Source organism: Oncorhynchus kisutch, linkage group LG14 (assembly GCF_002021735.2).
Source record: "Oncorhynchus kisutch isolate 150728-3 linkage group LG14, Okis_V2, whole genome shotgun sequence".
Taxonomy (NCBI): Eukaryota; Metazoa; Chordata; class Actinopteri; order Salmoniformes; family Salmonidae; genus Oncorhynchus; species Oncorhynchus kisutch.
Window position 1 is genome coordinate 48102499 of NC_034187.2, and position 18268 is coordinate 48120766.

Consider the following 18268-nt stretch of genomic DNA (forward strand, 5'->3'; position numbering starts at 1 on the left):
ATGATATCCTGCACCAGGAGTGTCCTATACTGGCATATACAGCTTCAATAGTGATTTATGGATATTGGCAGAAATGTACAATGTTGAGTTTTTACAAATCCAGCTATATTTTGAGAGAGACTTGACTGTGAAGTGGGGCTTGTGTTCCAATCTACTAAACGTAACATCAAACAAAGACAATCTTGTAAACTCAGCAAAAAAAGAAATGTGCCTTTTCAGGACCCTATCATTCAAATAACTGCTCATCTGCGTGAACGTGCCTTAGGCATTCTGCAAGGAGGCATGAGAACTGCAGATGTGGCCAGGGCAATAAATTGCAATGTCCGTACTGTGAGACGCCTAAGACAGCGCTACAGGGAGACACGACGGACAGCTGATCGTCCTCGCAGTGGCAGACCATGTGTAACAACACCTGCACAGGATCGGTACATCCGAACATCACACCTGCAGGACATGTACAGGATGGCAACAACAACAACAACATCTGAGACCTGTTGGATCAGAGGGTGAGGGCTAGGGCCATTCCCCCCAGAAATGTCAGGGAACTTGCAGGTGCCTTGGTGGAAGAGTGGGGTAACATCTTACAGCAAGAACTGGCAAATCTGGTGCAGTCCATGAGGAGGAGATGCACTGCAGTACTTAATGCAGCTGGTGGCCACACCAGATACTGACTTACCTTTTATGTTGACTTTTATGTTGTGTTCAGAGACACATTATTCCATTTCTGTTAGTCACATGTCTGCGGAACTTGTTCAGTTTGTCTCAGTTGTTGAATCTTATGTACATACAAATATTTACACGTTAAGTTTGCTGAAAATAAACGCAGTTGTGACAGTGAGAGGACGTTTATATAGAATTAGTTTGGGGATTTTTCCTCAGCCACAAACCTCTTTGTTGCTAATATTAGCCTACTCTGTGCTTCTGGGTACAAAGGGCTTGGTGGTATATATCAGGCTTGACCAATTTTCACAAGGAAAACCTCATTGCTTTAATATGCTACAGTTGCTTATCCATCATGAACAACCACCCTAACCACCATATGTTATTATTTCCCTGCATCATTTAACAGAATATATTCCACACATCTTCTACCCTTTGACAGTATACAATCTCTCTCCCACCATATTAATTCTGGTTTCACCTTCTCTCTTTCCCATTCCAGACAGCAGTGTGCTTGAGCCTGTCTGTTTGGCTATCACCCTTGAATGCGAGGGTGTCTCTCCCTCACAAACCCCAGACGCTGGCAGGGATTTCCAAGTCCTGATACAGCAGTAACTGGTGTGTGTGGGAGTGAGTCAATGTTTGCGGTCTCTAAGTCGGCCAACTGAGCAGGTGTTCAAGGCCAAAGTTGTAGCACAGGTAGAAGATGGGGAATTAAGGAACGTGTCACCTCTCAATTAGTTAAGAATACATCATGAGTTGAATTATTAGGTGTTTGCATGCTAGTTTTGTCTGGTGTAGTGAGTCATTTTGGAAGGACTACAGTATGTGAACATTTCTCTCCAAGATTTGTGTTTTAACATTTTGCTACCTGTGGACGATTATTGTGTTTCTGGAAGCATTCCCAATGTGAATGGTCAGTGTCTGATTAATTAGTCTGATCCAAGTAACTGAATACCCAAGTATTGTGCTTATGTTGTTTGTGTGTAGAAAGATACCATGAGTGTGTGTGTGCGAGCGAGTGGGGTGCTGGTCTGTGAATAAACTCCACACCCTGACACAGGGACATTAATATTCTATATGCCAACTCTCCCTCCCCCTCCATCTCCTATTTTCTTTTACATCTCTGCCTTGGCTTATAGCTACCTCCTGTACCTCTCTTCTTGCCATTCTTCCAATCTTCCTATCTTTCTTTAGCTGGCTATTTCTGCCTTACCTTGTTCTACCTCTTTCTGTTGCTCTCCCTCTCTAGGGAAATGGCACAGAATCCTTTAACTGCTGTAAAAGCAAATATATTTATCATAACCATGTATCTCTTATATTTCCTAACAGAAATGCACAAAAAACACACACATACACAGCCTGCAGCTAGCACAAATAGATTTTAGCCAACACACGCGCACGCACACACACAATACTGTAGCATGGTAAATGAAAGGGGGTTAATGTGCGGCAGTGTCCGCTCTCCTCCAACGCACGGCAATGCGGTTTAGTGTGGTCTTCTGGGAATTCCCATTGTCTCCACACAAGGTGAGCACAGAACAGAAGGATGGGCAGAACCACTTCAAATACACCACCGAGAGTGAAGACAGAAGAGAAGGGATGTAGGAACATCCCCACATAGCAGCAGCTATGGTCTGCCGTTTACTCAGTCAGAAAGAAAAACACACATCAGGTAGGAGAAAGAGCGAGAGAGAGCAAGACATTGAAAACAGGCTGAATCAGTATTCTGCACTCCCAGACAATCACTCCCAGACAATCACAGATAGGCTAGATATTCACCCACCCACCCACACACACACACACAGCCACCCAATCATAGACATCCCTTCCATTCAAAGTCTTACACACCAAGACTCAAGACACATGCACTCACACACTCATATACACGTTAATACATTGAGAGAGAAAGAGAGAGTGCAGCAGGACATTGATATTCAGCACACCCACACACAACGTGTTGAGGATCTGGAATCTAGGATCTAGGCTCATCTCTCTGTGTGTCTCCCAGTTTACATACTGAACTGTTCTGTTCTGCACAATCACTTGACACACACTAACACACACACACAACACTGCACACTGTAGTCTACACAAACGCACCCAACTATACATTAAGCGCAAAATCTGAAAAAGACACTAAAGTAACAATTACAGTACCCATTACACAGACATAAGAACATAGGGGCACAGGCAAAAATAACATACACATACTGCACTATCCTTGAAATAGAACAGCAAACAAAGCCACCCACACACACCGGACATAACAGATACTTTTACACACATCCTCACTGCATCGCTTGAGACATACCCACACTCGTTTTCGAATTCACAAACAAACACACACACTACTACTACACACTAGTGAACCAGAGAGAACACGTCCAATGATAGAGGACACTATGAGTGAGATTTGAGTCACATATATTCCTGTATACATCAATGACAATAACACAGAGATTACAACATGTGCATGTGTGTGAAGAGAAAGGCATGATTATGCATGTGCCGTAGCTCATGTATTAACCATAACCAAATGTATTTAATTTAAGTTTTTTAATTTAAGTTGTTTAACCTTTTATTTAACTAGGCAAGTCAGTTCAGAACAAATTCTTATTTACAATGACGGCCTACCCCGGCCAAACCCAGACGACGCTGGGCCAATTGTGCGCCGCCCTATGGGACTCCCAGTCAAGGCCAGATGTTTTACAGCCTGGATTCGAACCAGGGACAGTAGGGACGCCTGTTGCAATGAGATGCAGTGCCTCAGTAGTGACGCTGCACCACTCGGGAGCCCAGAGGGGAGGAGAATTAGGTCAGCAGTTTGGGAGTTGCAATCTATGCAAAACACAATGACACAAACTTCTTGTCTTGTATGTCAAATAATACTATTAGCTTTTCTGTAAAATGGGCTGCTTTTAGGTTATTCTTTTGGCTTGGCAAAGGTGGGACTTCTGCCATCAAGGCTCCCCAGCCCTATATGGCTTACTAACAAGAATTCTTCTTCCATCCATGCCTTGAGGTAGTGGCCTCCTGTCCATTCCACTTATTTGACTTTCAAGTTCTAAAGACTTCCCCTATCATATTTGTAATAGAACTGTTTCGCTTGAAGTTGTCCCCCTTCAACATAACCGGACATATTAAACTTCTGGAGGCAGCAGTGGCTGCCTGCTGCCGTTGAAGGAGGTCAAATTACATTTAGTCATTTTGAATGTGCAAAGCACTGGAGAGAGATTTCAATTTCCTTTAGATGTTCTCATTACAGAGACGACAGCTGCCAAAGGGTCTCAGACCTTCCTATAATTACAGCTTCAATAGGCAAATTCTCAATTATAACAGAATACCTAATTATTACATCCATATTCAGAATTGGCCCCCTTGATAGATAGACTAAAAAGCACTCCCATCCAATGAACTCGAGGAGAGCTTCCGTTCCGCTGCCTGTTCATGTGACTGCATTGTTGTAAAATACTCAGCAGTATTACAGCAAAAACATGGCGTAAGGCCTGTAGGGGGATGTTAAGACATGTGACCCGATTCAGGAAACTAGGCGTATGTCGCAACTCACGACTTCACAGGAGAACCATTTGAACGTAAAAAAAAAATGGTGCAGAAATGTCTTCTTGAACATGTGAACTTTCATGTTCCTTAATAACAAACTTGTATGCCATCTGCAAATACGAATAAAAGTGTTAAATTTACGAGCCTTGTTGGTTAAGCCACAGAAAAAGCAACCTTCCCACTAGACATGATTGGCTGAGATAATAATTGGGCTGGACATGCCGAGAGAGGAGTTTGGATTGGTCTGCCATATAGAAAGCTTCTGTCTATTTGAGCTGGTTAGTCTGTGCTGGTAATCCTGTCGAACGCTGCTTTTTTTTTTTAAGTGTATAATGTAGTGGAGCAGCATAGCTCCACTCTCTGGAGGATCAAGTTTTGAAATCGGTGGAATTAGAGTATGAGAGCTAAAGAGATGGCGAAAACACCTGTCTCCGGATTACATCCTCAAACTAAGGGCAACAGTGGCATGGCATCCATGACAGGGAGATGCGTCCATCATGCATGATGAAGTATACAGGTAAAATAGCTAGATACATTTTCAGTTATTAAACTGTTCTAATTTTGACAAAGTGGTTTCACTTCAAGCTAAAGTGTACTGTTAGCTAGCTAGCTAACGTCAGCTGGCTGGCATTAGCTCGTTAGCTAATGTGTGGCTCGTTAGCTAACGTGTGATTTTATACATTGTTTACCTAACTAGGTTCATTGTTTACCTAGCTAGCTACATGTTTTAAGGTAAAGTGTACAGTTAGCTAGCTAGCTAACATTATCTGGCTGGCTCCCTAGCTGACGTTGTTAGTCGTATCCCACAGCTGTTTGCTTCGCTAGTTAGAGCCTAATGTTACCTAGCTAACATTGAACCTGGATGGGTAGCTCCCAGCATATTCATGCATTGTAGTAACAACATGATTTGGCACTATGTTCATTGTTGTTTAACTAGCTAACGTTAGCCTGGTCTAAGGCACTGCATCGCAGTGCTAGCTGTGCCACTAGAGATCCTGGTTCAAGTCCAGGCTCTGTCGCAGCCGGCCGCGACCGGGAGACTCATGGGGCGGCGCACAATTGGCCCAGCGGCATCCGGGTTAGGGGAGGGTTTGGCCAGCAGTGATGTTCTTGTCCCAAAGCGCACTAGCAACTCCTGTGGTGGGTCGGGCGCATGCATGCTGACACAGTTGCCAGGTGTACGATGTTTCCTTCAAAAAAATTGGTGAGGCTGGCTTCCGGATTAAGCGAGCAGTATGTTAAGAAGCAGTGCGGCTTGGCTGGGATATGTTTCGGAGGACGCATGGTACTCGACCTTTGCCTTTCCCGAGTCCGTACGGAAGTTGCAGCGATGGGACAAGACTGTAACTACCAATTGGATACCACGAAATTGGGGAGAAAAAGGGGTAAAAAATTAGCTAATGCTAGCTGGCTGGCTCGTTAGCTGGCTGGCTGGCTCATGTGTGATTTTACATGTTGTTTACCTAGCTAGGTTCATTGTTTACCTAGCTATGTCACGCCCTGACCTTAGTATTCTTTGTTTTCTTTATTATGTTGGTTAGGTCAGGGTGTGACATGGGTGATGTATGTGTTTGGCCCTGTCTAGGGGGTTTGTATGTCTATGGGTGTTTACTAGTCTAGGTGTTATGTATGTCTATGTTTCCACCATAATTTGCAAATACATTTATTAAAAATCCTACAATGTGATTTTCTGGATTTTCTTTTCTCATTTTGTCTGTCATAGTTGAAGTGTACCTATGATGAAAATTACAGGCCTCCCATCTTTTTAAGTGGGAGAACTTGCACAATTGGTGGCTGACTAAATACTTTTTTGCCCCACTGTATTCCTTGGGTATTTAGTGGGTTATTGTCTATGTGTTAGTTAGTTGCCTGTGTCTGCACATTTATACTATAGCTTCACGTTCGTTTTGTTTTGTTGTTTTGTATAGTATGTTTAGTGTCCGTCTTCATTAAAAGTAACATGTATTCACATCACGCTGCGCCTTGGTCTCCTCCATTCAATGAACGTGACAAGCTAGCAACATGTCTTGAGCTAAAAAGTGTACATCACGTGTTGAATATGGTCGGTGTTAGTAAATGTCTGCAAAGAAGCGTAATGAAATTCTTGCCAGCAGAGCTGGTTAGGCTGTTTTCATGTTATCCACAGGTAAACAAATCATCGGCCAGAGCGTCAAGTGTGCGCTCTGAACGCTCCGAGGGCGAAACAAGATGGGTGGGGCTAAAGCTTTCAGAGGGTGTGAACGATGCTGAATGGGTGTAGACATAGAAGAGCTCTTCACTAGATACCAAAACATTCAAAGGTCATTTTCTCAAAAGTTAGCTAACAAGTTTGTCAACTTTCAAAGCAGAATTACTTTCCCATTGTTCCTCAACAATAGAGCTACAAAATGATATATCATAGTGCGAGTCTCTACTTTTATCCAATGTAAAAAAAACACTGAGTCACATATGACAAAGCACAGCCTTGTGAGTAAGTGATTTTTCCCACCAAAAATGTTCAATTACGAATTATAGTTATCTATTAAAGAGGTACTGGCTAACAAAAACTACAGACCCAATCTTCACACCAGAGAGGTTTTCTTATCGACAAACGATAACATATTTTCCAGGCCCTGTAGCAAATCCATGACAAGATACTATGGCCAGTGACCATCCATTTATCAATGGCGTTGATATTTTTCTACATGAGGAACAATTTGCTTCACAAGAGCAATGCAATTTCCTGGCAGCCAACCTAACAACACTGGTAACATAACACACTCCAGAGACGAACTGGCCATAGAGCAGTACTGGCAAATGCCAGAAGGGCTGGTCCATCTTAAGCTTATTTGGGCCTGTCTAAATTGGGGGTTTTGTGCAGAAGTATCATTATTTGGCTATTAATGGGGGGGCCTTGGAAAATAAAATAATGGGGGGGCCTTGGAAAATAATGGGCTGGTGTGTGTCATAGCAGAATCAGAATTCTTTAGGTAACATTTATAAATCAAATGTTTTATTCATTTTATTGCATGCTTATGTGAGATATTTGTCATTAGAATGTCTTCTTTTGGATAATACTGTTGGCCGTTTGCAGTTATCTGTTCTCTGTCAGGGTTCAGTTACTTGGGCCACAGAAAGGGGAGAGGTCAAGCTTGTCTTAATATGTAAACATATCTTTTAAACCATGTGAAGGGATGATTGAGGGGGAACCAATTATCTCTTGGCTCCACAATGTCTGTGTGCCAGTCACTGTCTCTCTGTGATCTTGTCCAGGAGGGGGTGTATTTGATATATGCTATTGGGTGAGGTAATGGTGCTGGTCCTGAGTGGTACCAAGAGCGAGATAAGAACATAGTTTAGGAGACAAAGCTGAACGATAATTTATAGCCAATGCTGTCTGGCTATGTGTGTCTTTGCTATAAAGAATCTCAGTTGCAATGTAAGCACTCTCAGAGAATTCATTTATAGACACTGAATTGATCTGAGAGTCACAGGGTTGTGATGGAGCTCATAATAATTAAAGATGGACTTAATGATAACTCTGACTTGTGTGGTGGTTTGCTCTCATGATTTGGTAAATACAGGAAATTTCCACTAAATGTGTTAGAAATGCCCGTGCCAATTTCCAGTATGTCCTTGCTCATACCACTACTAGCTTAATATACCATACACTGTAGTAGAACTTAGAGGAGGCGGCTTAGGCTGAGAGTTGGAAGGCCTCCTCTGTAGGACTATTTGCATTCAAATCATTGAGTCTGAAATTGGTTCTACCTGTCTGGATCAGGGCTATCTCCTGTGGGTTTACAGAGCCAGCTAAGTGCAGCCTCTATAACCTTGGAGCGCCTGGAATACTAATGACTTTTGATGGCACGTGAAGGGGCCTTGTGTGTTCTCTCTGTGTTAATCTGAAGAATGCATGCCCTAACTTTCAGATTAGTCCCATGACACTTCCCCAGTAGGGCTCTTGATATGAACAGAGAGAAAATACACAGTGGTTTTGTCCCAAATGGCAGCATGTTGCTCAAGAGCTCTCTCCCTCATTATTGAGTGGAATTTTCATGGTGGGAATTCGGTGTGTTTCAAATGGCACCCTATTCCCTATATAGTGCACTACAATATATAGGGAATAGGGTGCCATTTGAAAAACACCAATCTTATGAACCTCTTAGAAAGAGCTTTCCATACAAGAGATACGCCTCTTCTCTATATCTTTATATTCTACGACGTGACCAGTCTTCTCATCAATCTATAGCTGGATCATGTCTCAAGAAGTCCCTTTATTGTATAATACAGTAACTGGAAAAACACGACATGATCAGAAGTATGTGGACATGCTTGTCGAACATCTCATTCCAAAATCATGGGCATTAATATGGAGTTGGTCCCCCCTTTGCTGCTATAACAGCTACCACTCTTTTGAGAAGGCTTTCCACTCGATGTTGGAACATTGCTGCGGGGACTTTCTTCCATTCGGCCACAAGAGCATTAGTGAAGTCAGGCACTAATGTTGGGCGATTAGGCCTGGCTCGCAGTCGATGTTCCAAATCATCCCAAAGGTGTTTGATGGGGTTGAAGTCAGGTATCTGTGCAGGCCAGTCACGTTCTTCCACACTGATCTCACAAACAATTTCTCTATGGACCTTGCATTGTGCGCGGGGGCATTGTCATGCTGAAACAGGAAAGGGCCTTCACCAAACTGTTGTCACAAAGTTGAAAGCACAGAATCGTCTAGAATGTCATTGTATGCTGTATCGTTAACATTTCCCTTCACTGGAACTAAGGGGCCTAGTCCGAACTAGAGGTCGACCGATTAATCGGAATGGCCGATTAATTAGGGCCGATTTCAAGTTTTCATAACAATCAGTAATCTGCATTTTTGGGTGAATACATTGCACTCCACGAGGAGACTGCGTGGCAGGCTGACTACCTGTTATGCGAGTGCAGCAAGGAGCCATGGTGCTAGCTAGCTTTAACCGTATCTTATAAAAAACAATCAATCTTAACATAATCACTAGTTAACTACACATGGTTGATGATTATTACTAGTTTATCTAGCTTGTCCTGCGTTGCATATAATCGATGTGGTGCCTGTTAATTTATCATTGAATCATAGCCTACTTCGCCAAACGGGTGACTTAACAATACACAAGTATATACACTGCTCAAAAAAATAAAGGGAACACTAAAATAACACATCCTAGATCTGAATGAATGAAATATTCTTATTAAATACTTTTTTTTTACATAGTTGAATGTGCGGACAACAAAATCACACAAAAATGATCAATGGAAATCAAATTTATCAACCCTCCCAGACCTGGACTAAAGCATCCGCCAACTCCTGGACAGTCTGTGGTGCAACGTGGCGTTGGTGGATGGAGCGAGACATGATGTCCCAGATGTGCTCAATTGGATTCAGGTCTGGGGAACGGGCTGGCCAGTCCATAGCATCAATGCCTTCCTCTTGCAGGAACTGCTGACACACTCCAGCCACATGAGGTCTAGCATTGTCTTGCATTAGGAGGAACCCAGGGCCAACCGCACCGGCATATGGTCTCACAAGGGGTCTGAGGATCTCATCTCGGGAACCTAATGGCAGTTAGGCTACCTCTGGCGAGCACATGGAGGGCTGTGCGGCCCCCCAAAGAAATGCCACCCCACACCATGACTGACCCTCAGCCAAACCGGTCATGCTGGAGGATGTTGCAGGCAGCAGAACGTTCTCCACGGCGTCTCCAGACTCTGTCATATCTGTCACATGCTCAGTTTGAACCTGCTTTCATCTGTGAAGAGCACAGGGCGCCAGTGGCGAATTTGCCAATCTTGGTGTTCTCTGGCAAATGCCAAACATCCTGCATGGTGTTGGGCTGTAAGCACAACCCCCCACCTGTGGACGTCGGGCCCTCATACCACCCTCATGGAGTCTGTTTCTGACCGTTTGAGCAGACACATGCACATTTGTGGCCTGCTGGAGGTCATTTTGCAAGGCTCTGGCAGTGCTCCTCCTGCTCCTCCTTGCACAAAGGCGGAGGTAGCGGTCCTGCTGCTGGGTTGTTGCCCTCCTGTGGCATCCTCCACGTCTCCTGATGTACTGGCCTGTCTCCTGGTAGCGCCTCCATGCTCTGGACACTACGCTGACAGACACAGCAAACCTTCTTGCCACAGCTCGCATTGATGTGCCATCCTGGATGAGCTGCACCACCTGAGCCACTTGTGTGGGTTGTAGACTCCGTCTCATGCTACCACTAGAGTGAAAGCACTGCCAGCATTCAAAAGTGACCAAAACATCAGCCAGGAAGCATAGGAACTGAGAAGTGGTCTGTGGTCACCACCTGCAGAACCACTCCTTTATTGGGGGTGTCTTGCTAATTGCCTATAATCCCCTTTCCGATTGTTTGGGGCATCCGGAAAATAGCTTGTCTAAGAACACAGCCATGAATAAAGAATGGTACCAACACATCCCCCGAGAGCAACTTCTCCCCCGAGAGCAACTTCTCCCAACCATCCAGGAACAGGTGACAAACAATGCCTTTTCCAGCATGATTGGAGCACCTTGCCATAAGGCAAAAGTGATAACTAAGTTGCTCGGGGAACAAAACATCGATATTGTGGGTCCATGGCCAGGAAACTCCCCAGACCTTATTCCCATTGAGAACTTGTGGTCAATCCTCAAGAGGCAGGTGGACAAACAAAAACCCACAAATTCTGACAAACTCCAAGCATTATTATGCAAGAATGGGCTGCCATCAGTCAGGATGTGGCCCAGAAGTTAATTGACAGCATGCCAGTGCGGATTGCAGAGGTCTTGAAAAAGAAGGGTCAACACCGCAAATATTAACTCTTTGAATCAACTTCATGTAATTGTCAATAAAAGCCTTTGACACTTATGAAATGCTTGTAATTATACTTCAGTATTCCATAGTAACATCTGACAAAAATATCTAAAGACACTGAAGCAGCAAACTTTGTGGAAATTAATATTTGTGTCATTCTCAAAACTTTTGGCCCCGACTGTATATATACTAAAGACACCAAGAGACAACAAAAATACTATTTACAAACTATTCATATATACATTCGTATTCAGTTCTTTAGAAAGATGAGAGTTGCAGCGATACAAGATGTTTTTTAAAGCTAAACTTGTTTTTTGCCTGAGTAACCTCTGGTGGTAGAGCATTCCACGATGACATGGCTCTATACATAACTGAGCGCCGCATTAAATATGTTTTTGGTTTGGGTACTGTGAAGAAACCCATAGTGGCGTGTCTGGTGGGTTATGCATTTCTGTTTGAAGTGTATGCAAATATACAAGTGGTTAGGCATTTTCAACACACAAATGTTTCTTGAAAAGACTAGAAGAAAAGTAGAACATTTCTCCTAAACCCTCAACCATGAAAGATTATCATGCATGTAGTTGATGTTAGTTCTGTGTGTGCAGTTAAGGGCAAGGCATTCTGCTTTGTGCGATGTGCAGGGGTACGAGGTGATTAGGCAACAGGATATACAACAGTAACAGCAGCGCATGTGATGTCTTTCATCTCTGACTCATTGAAGTAGAAGTCCTCATCCAAATTAAGGTTAGTTATAGCTGTTCTGATGTCCAGAAGCTCTTTTTGGTCATAGGAAACAATGGCGGAAACATTATGTTAAAAAAAAGTTATGATCAACGCAAAAAATACACAAAATAGCACAATTGATCAAGAGCCCGTAAAACAGCTGCTATTCTCTCCAGCACCATTCTCTTTTTCATTCTCTTTGGAATCAGTGTTGCTCACAGATTCCCATTCAGCGCTATAGCCATCAACTACAAGGCAGGAAATAAATAAATATATAATGCAGTTTGAGACGGTTGCGTGTCACGGTGGTATGACGAATGTTGAAAAGAACAAATTGAATGTCACTGAGTAAGATACATTTGTATGCAAAATTGGCGAGACTGTTCAGTGAGCAAGCCAGACAGACAGCCTTGCATGTAATCAGCTAGAAAATCCACTTGTGTCTCACGCGGTGCGCTGCACAGTATGCATAGGGCCAGACCTCTGCTATTGTCTCCGAGCACTGGTCCACATGAATAACCCTGCGTGTCCACATTAGCACGGGTCACCTCCCATAAGTATGATCTCTCCAGAAACAGCAGCCGCAGCACATTCGCCAAATAACTTTAATTTCCACAAAAGCTCACTGCCTCACTCTCCCTCCCTGTCTTTGGGCTCTCTTAATCATTCTCAAAATATCCTCTGCCTCACTCTACCTTCTTGGCACACTTTCCATTACTCTACCAGCTCTCCATATTCTCCATCACTACTCCCGATCCCTTTCTTTCAATACCGTTCTCCACATTTTTCCCCTTCTCCATCTCTATTTGTCTCCCTCTGTGTGTTTATCTATCATTCATCTTCCCTATAAATAATCTCACTGAGAAGATCAGAAACCTCTCTACCCAAAGTGTGTTGGGGCTCCCCTCTCCTCCGCCACCACACAGTGCCACCACCTCTGAGTTGCTGGTCCTCCACCCACACATCTTCAGTGGGGCGGTTGAGTAAGACAGCAGCTCCGCTCCACATTGATCATGAGGAGCCCCCACGCCTCTTACTCTAAGGGAAGCTATTTGTCAAGGTGATAATTTATTTTGTAACACCGGATATGGTGAGCCAACCAGGCAGGCAGGGAGGGATGCATGCAGGCAGAGTTTTCTTTCTTTCTTTGGTTTGGAGGCCTGACAGACTCAATTTCAGGTCTCAAATCGGGTTCACAATATGTCGAACAATGAACGCACATAGCGCAATAACACACTGAGGTTCCACATTTCATCTTGTCTAGGAGACAATGGTAGGCCAATTTTACACCATGGGTTCCTTGCTATTCCCTCCCACACCTGTGCAAAGGACCTGTATGCCCTGATCTCCTGCTAAGTTATGATCCTTAGGAGCGACATTGAGAATGATTGAAAGCCACATTATTGTTTTGATCATGTTGAACATCCAATTAAGACGCTACAGTTTGTGGATGTGTCCCAAATGGCACCCTCTTCCCTACACAGTGCACTACTTTTGTGTACTATATAGGGAATGGGATGCCATTTGGGACTCAAACTGTGTCACTGGCAAGGCCAACACCACTCACATGTGCTCCTCAAGATGTTCCACATCTCCCCTCTCTAATTGGCAGATGGCCTCAGATGCGAGATGATTTAATGGCCTGCGTGTGTGTTTTTTCCTGCTTCAGTCAGCCATTAGCAGGGACATTTTTAACGAGTTGGCTTAGGCATGCCGCTGTGAGCGGAAGCTGGGAGCAACTCTTTCTAAAGGAGATGGAGGTAGATAACTGTGCTGCAACTCTGACTGCTGCAATCAGGGCACTTCTTGTATCTCCAACTTTTGTTACGGTATCCCAGTCTTTTCTTTTCAAACTAGTCGTCTGTTTTAAAGCGGTGCTAGAGTGGCCTAAAGCCTACGGCCTATGAGACTTGATGGCCTATCAGTATTCCTGCCATAGCCTCTGTGGATTTGTCTGCTACCTGCAAACTGGGTCAATTTTTGCATTATTCTACAGATCCTTATCTCAGTGTAGAGGGGAAGATATTACAAACAAACACACACATGCATACATACACACACACACACACACATCCCACACTGAAACCCTCATTGGAGTATATTAAAATAAAAATATATTCATATAAATGTTATATTAAAGTGCTGATGTGCCAACACTTGATGAATGATTACACCATACAATGCGTGGGTGTACTCCTCACGCTGTGCACGTCATTCTGGATAGAACACACGCCAAATTAATAATGAACAATGATAGATAATACTAATACAGAATGTGACGCTCACAAACCTGCAAAATCCTCACAGCACTTTGAACATGCACTAGCAATGCTAATGAGTCTCATCTAATATACCTCTCCTCTATTCAGATTCTCACTGACATAGTTAATTGCTATCGCAACCAGAGCTGGTTGGAATTTTTATGAGGCGTTCATTTGCACTGTTTGTTGTGTGATTGAGATACCTTGATTATAAAAAACTGTCTGTAAGCCTCACATGCCCAGAATCCTTAATTAATTATCTTTCAGATGCATTCAAAACAACTTTATCCTATGTAATTATCTTTGTGTACCTTTCATTCTGGGCATCTGTCCCAAATGAGACCCTATTTCCTATATATAGTGTACTACTTTTTATCAGAGCCCTATGGGCCCTGGTCAAAAGTAGTGCACTATAAAGGGAATAGGGTGCCATTTGGGGTACAACCTGGGTTTTGGAGGTGAATGATGAAACAGGAGCAGATGGGGGGTGGTAATGAGATGCGCACAAAAAAAGGAATTGATGGGGACAGGCTGGCCATCAGAGACAGTAGAAAAATAAGAGAGAGGGAGGAAAATAACCAAGTATGAGATCAAGAGAGGCCATACAGGGGGAGAGGCCAGTGTCTGAGGTGAATATAAATGGGCGAAAGGAGGAGGAAAACAAATAGAGAAAAAGATAGAGAGAGAGAGCAAAAGAGAGAGAGAGAGAGAGAGAGAGAGAGAGAGAGAGAGAGAGAGAGAGAGAGAGAGAGAGAGAGAGAGAGAGAGAGAGAGAGAGAGAGCAAGTGGTGGGGTAAGGGGAGAAGATAAAACAATGTGAGAATGATGGATTCGATGTAAAATAATGAGAGGACAAAGGCACCAGATACCCAATCGATCTCTGCTGCAGAGGTATTGAGTTAGAGGTATGGAGACGGTAACTACAGTATTGTAACCTACTGTAGTAGGATGGAAGAGGGACAAAGATGGCAGACAATATCAGAATGGATTGCACTCAAATGCGTAGGATTGTGTGTAAAATGGAGAGAGAGAGAGAGTGAGAGAGAGAGAGAGAGAGAGAGAGAGAGAGAGAGAGAGAGAGAGAGAGAGATACGAGTCATGGTGGAGGAAGAGATGGACAGCGAGAACTGAGTTGGCCATATTAAATATGCATATAGAACACCAGGGTACCCGCTAACATGGTGGAAAGGAACATTACAATAACACAGCTGCCTGTTATTGGCTATTATACTGTGTGTGTGTGTGTGTGTGTGTGTGTGTGTGTGTGTGTGTGTGTGTGTGTGTGTGTGTGTGTGTGTGTGTGTGTGTGTGTGTGTGTGTGTGTGTGTGTGTGTGTGTGTGTGTGTGTGTGTGTGTTATTGGCAATAGGCAAAATCCGTCATTCACTGTAGAAATAGCCTACAATTTGTGGAAGGGGAAAATAAAGTTATGGCATAAACATAAAGGCTACTTTTCATGCTTATTTTAAAAAGGCACAGTGGGCATTTATCACACAATTGACCAAATGATTTATACATTTATACATATACATCCATCAGTTCACATATGAATCCTGTAAAATAGTCACACTTCATGATTTAAACTTGGATTATTTTTGTTTCACGTTTTTAGAAATTAGGGATGATCAATTCCTAATACTGACATCTGTCGTCAAAGTAGGTCCACAGCAACAAATAAAACCAAGATGATAGTCTGTCCTACTGTATTACGCCCATATCTGTAGGCTAGTTTACTTACTGTAAATTTGAGCTGTTCCAATAGACGGCATGTCGGTCGTTGGCACGCGTCAGGTGCAAATGTGTAAAGGCGAGCGCTATTAGACAGAGAGAAACGGTTGCGAGAGCCATAATCCCACTGTTCCTCGTTCTCTCTAGCCTACCTTCTTCGCTCTCAGTCCCTCCGTCCCAAACAGCAGGTCGCTGTCAACATCCCAGCGGTAACACAACCTAGTTGAAGTTTCCAGCGACGTTTGGAACGGACGAATACTTCTTCAGCACTAATTCCATTGCGACTGCGAACCCGGTTTCCTCCCCAACCCTACGTTTACTTACTTTGACTGCTGCGCACTTTGAAGTAACTGTGCTTTGAGTATTCCTTTTATGTTCCCTAATCCTCTCCACAGACTGAAAACAATAGTGTTCAGAAGGAGACGTGATAAGGCAAAGTAGACTGCAATATTTGACATTTGCAACTGAAGTCCCGTGTTGATGAAACGTTGCAAATCACCTCAATGTAGCCTCACATCAAGACAACCTTTCGTCTTGGACAAGCACAGCTGGCGTTGAAATGGTATCATCAAAGTTCGTCAAAATGTCTTTACATTATCCTCCTGTTGGTAGGTTTCCTTTTTCTTTTCGACTGTAAATGTAATTGTCTACATTGTCATTTGAAATTAGTCTCAACTCAGTCTGTGTCCGTTGAGACTTTCAGGTGTCTACCTGCCGCCGCTTCCAGACTAGCCACACGCTGCGCACCCGTTGACTCTACATTCCCGCCCTCTGATAGACACGATGCGCTCGCTCTGTCCATTCAGCAGCCCCGCCCCACCACCACTGTGTGTGCGCGTGTGTTTGATCCGCGTGCGCATGTTTAATATCCCAAAGAGATATTAATTAACCTGTTCAGTTTCATCAATGGTGGATTGTAAAACCATGCTTTTGGCCAGTGAAGTAATTACTATTAATTTAACTATTTTGTCATTACTGTGTTTGATTAAATATGCACATTCTGTAGGCCTATTAAAACAGATTTTATCATATCTTTGGTGAAACTTTCATAAAAGTGGTTTTGGTGATGTGAGGCTTGATTTAGTCCCCTTAATGTGGGTGTCTGTAAACTGTCCTTGAGTATAGCCTACTAAATAATTTGTATCTTGTGATTAGTTCTCACTGAAGTTCAAGTTTAAAATACTTAATGCCAAAAGCACAGTAGGTCAGCCCTACTCTCTCCTACTCACACCCCTTCTCTCATGCCCAGACACACAAACACACACGCGCACGCACACACACACGGTCTATTTTGCTCTCGTTTCCCTTCACTCACTCTTCCCCTCTGTTGTTTTTGTCAGTGATGACGCCTCTCTTGAGTGCCCTCCAGGCATGTTGCCGTGGTGACTGGGAAAGGGGGATGAAAGAGAAAGAGAGAGTAGGCTACTAACACTTTTCCCTAACTCTCCCTCTTCTCTGTTGTTGCCTCTGTCTGTTCTTACTATGCCAGATCACTTGCTACTACCATTTGTCATCCCTTCATCCCTCACTGCATCTCCTTGGCAAATCCCTCCATCTCTTCACCAACATTCTCTTTTGTATATTCTACACCTCATATTGTATATACTGTCAATGACGATCCGAAAATATTGAAATGGATATATTTAATATTCACCTATTCCTATTTGAGAAACATGAACCCTACAGTAGCCCCTATACATGGAAGGGTAGGCCTATGTATGCGTGTGAGACTGTGAGCTTCTCAATGTAGGCTTTGTACATGCATAGTATGGGAGAGGGATGCATGGTCTCTGGTGGATTTCTTCATGTCACCAATAATCAAATGTGTTTAAATTTGATGTGTTGCGGATGTGCACGAGCATGTTGTTCTTTCAACGATGCTAGGCACTGTAAGGCAGACATTTGTAGCCTTACACTAGAGTAAGTTGTTACCTTGTTTACTCTATATGCATAATGATTAATTCATGAATGGTATCGGTATGGACACATTGATTATTTAGATAATATGTTATCATCAATCTATCTCTTCGTATTCTTATATCCTCATTGGCTTATGATTCATTTACTAACATAATTAATATACAAATATTTAAATATATGTTTTAAATGTTGCGCTTTGTTTCTCATCCATTTTGTCCTTTCTCTCTTTGTTTCTTTCATTTCTTATCTCACTAAATAATATTCATATTTTAAATTCAAACACCAAAAACCCACTTTGAATGAAGTGTTCACAGAATTCTGTGTATGAGGGGGATCCAAAATAAACACATTTAATGAGTGCAACCAACCATTATTCATAAGACAAAAACAATATTTGGTCAAAGAAAGTTTAGGGAGGAGGAGAAAGAAAGACAAAGAACACCATAGCGTGGCTGTTATGATTATTGGCAATTAGGAGGATGGCATGTCTGAACTCCAGGTGGACCTTACTGCTCAAATCAAATCAAATGTATCACATGCGCCAAATACAACAGGTGTAGACCTTACTGTGAAATTCTTACTTACAAACCGTTAAGCAATA

At 43.0% G+C, this 18268-nt stretch overlaps 1 protein-coding gene across 1 annotated transcript in view; it reads right to left on the reverse strand.

The window, feature by feature from the left end:
* The window catches only part of LOC109903801 (ephrin-A3), an 81074-nt gene extending 64531 nt beyond the window's left edge, over positions 1 to 16543 (reverse strand). Inside the window, exon 1 of the mRNA XM_020500759.2 lies at positions 15758 to 16543. Within this exon, the coding sequence (XP_020356348.1) occupies positions 15758 to 15867 (110 nt within the window). The 5' untranslated portion in view covers positions 15868 to 16543. The remainder of the gene's footprint in view (positions 1 to 15757) is intronic.
* Between the last annotated feature and the right edge of the window lie 1725 nt (positions 16544 to 18268).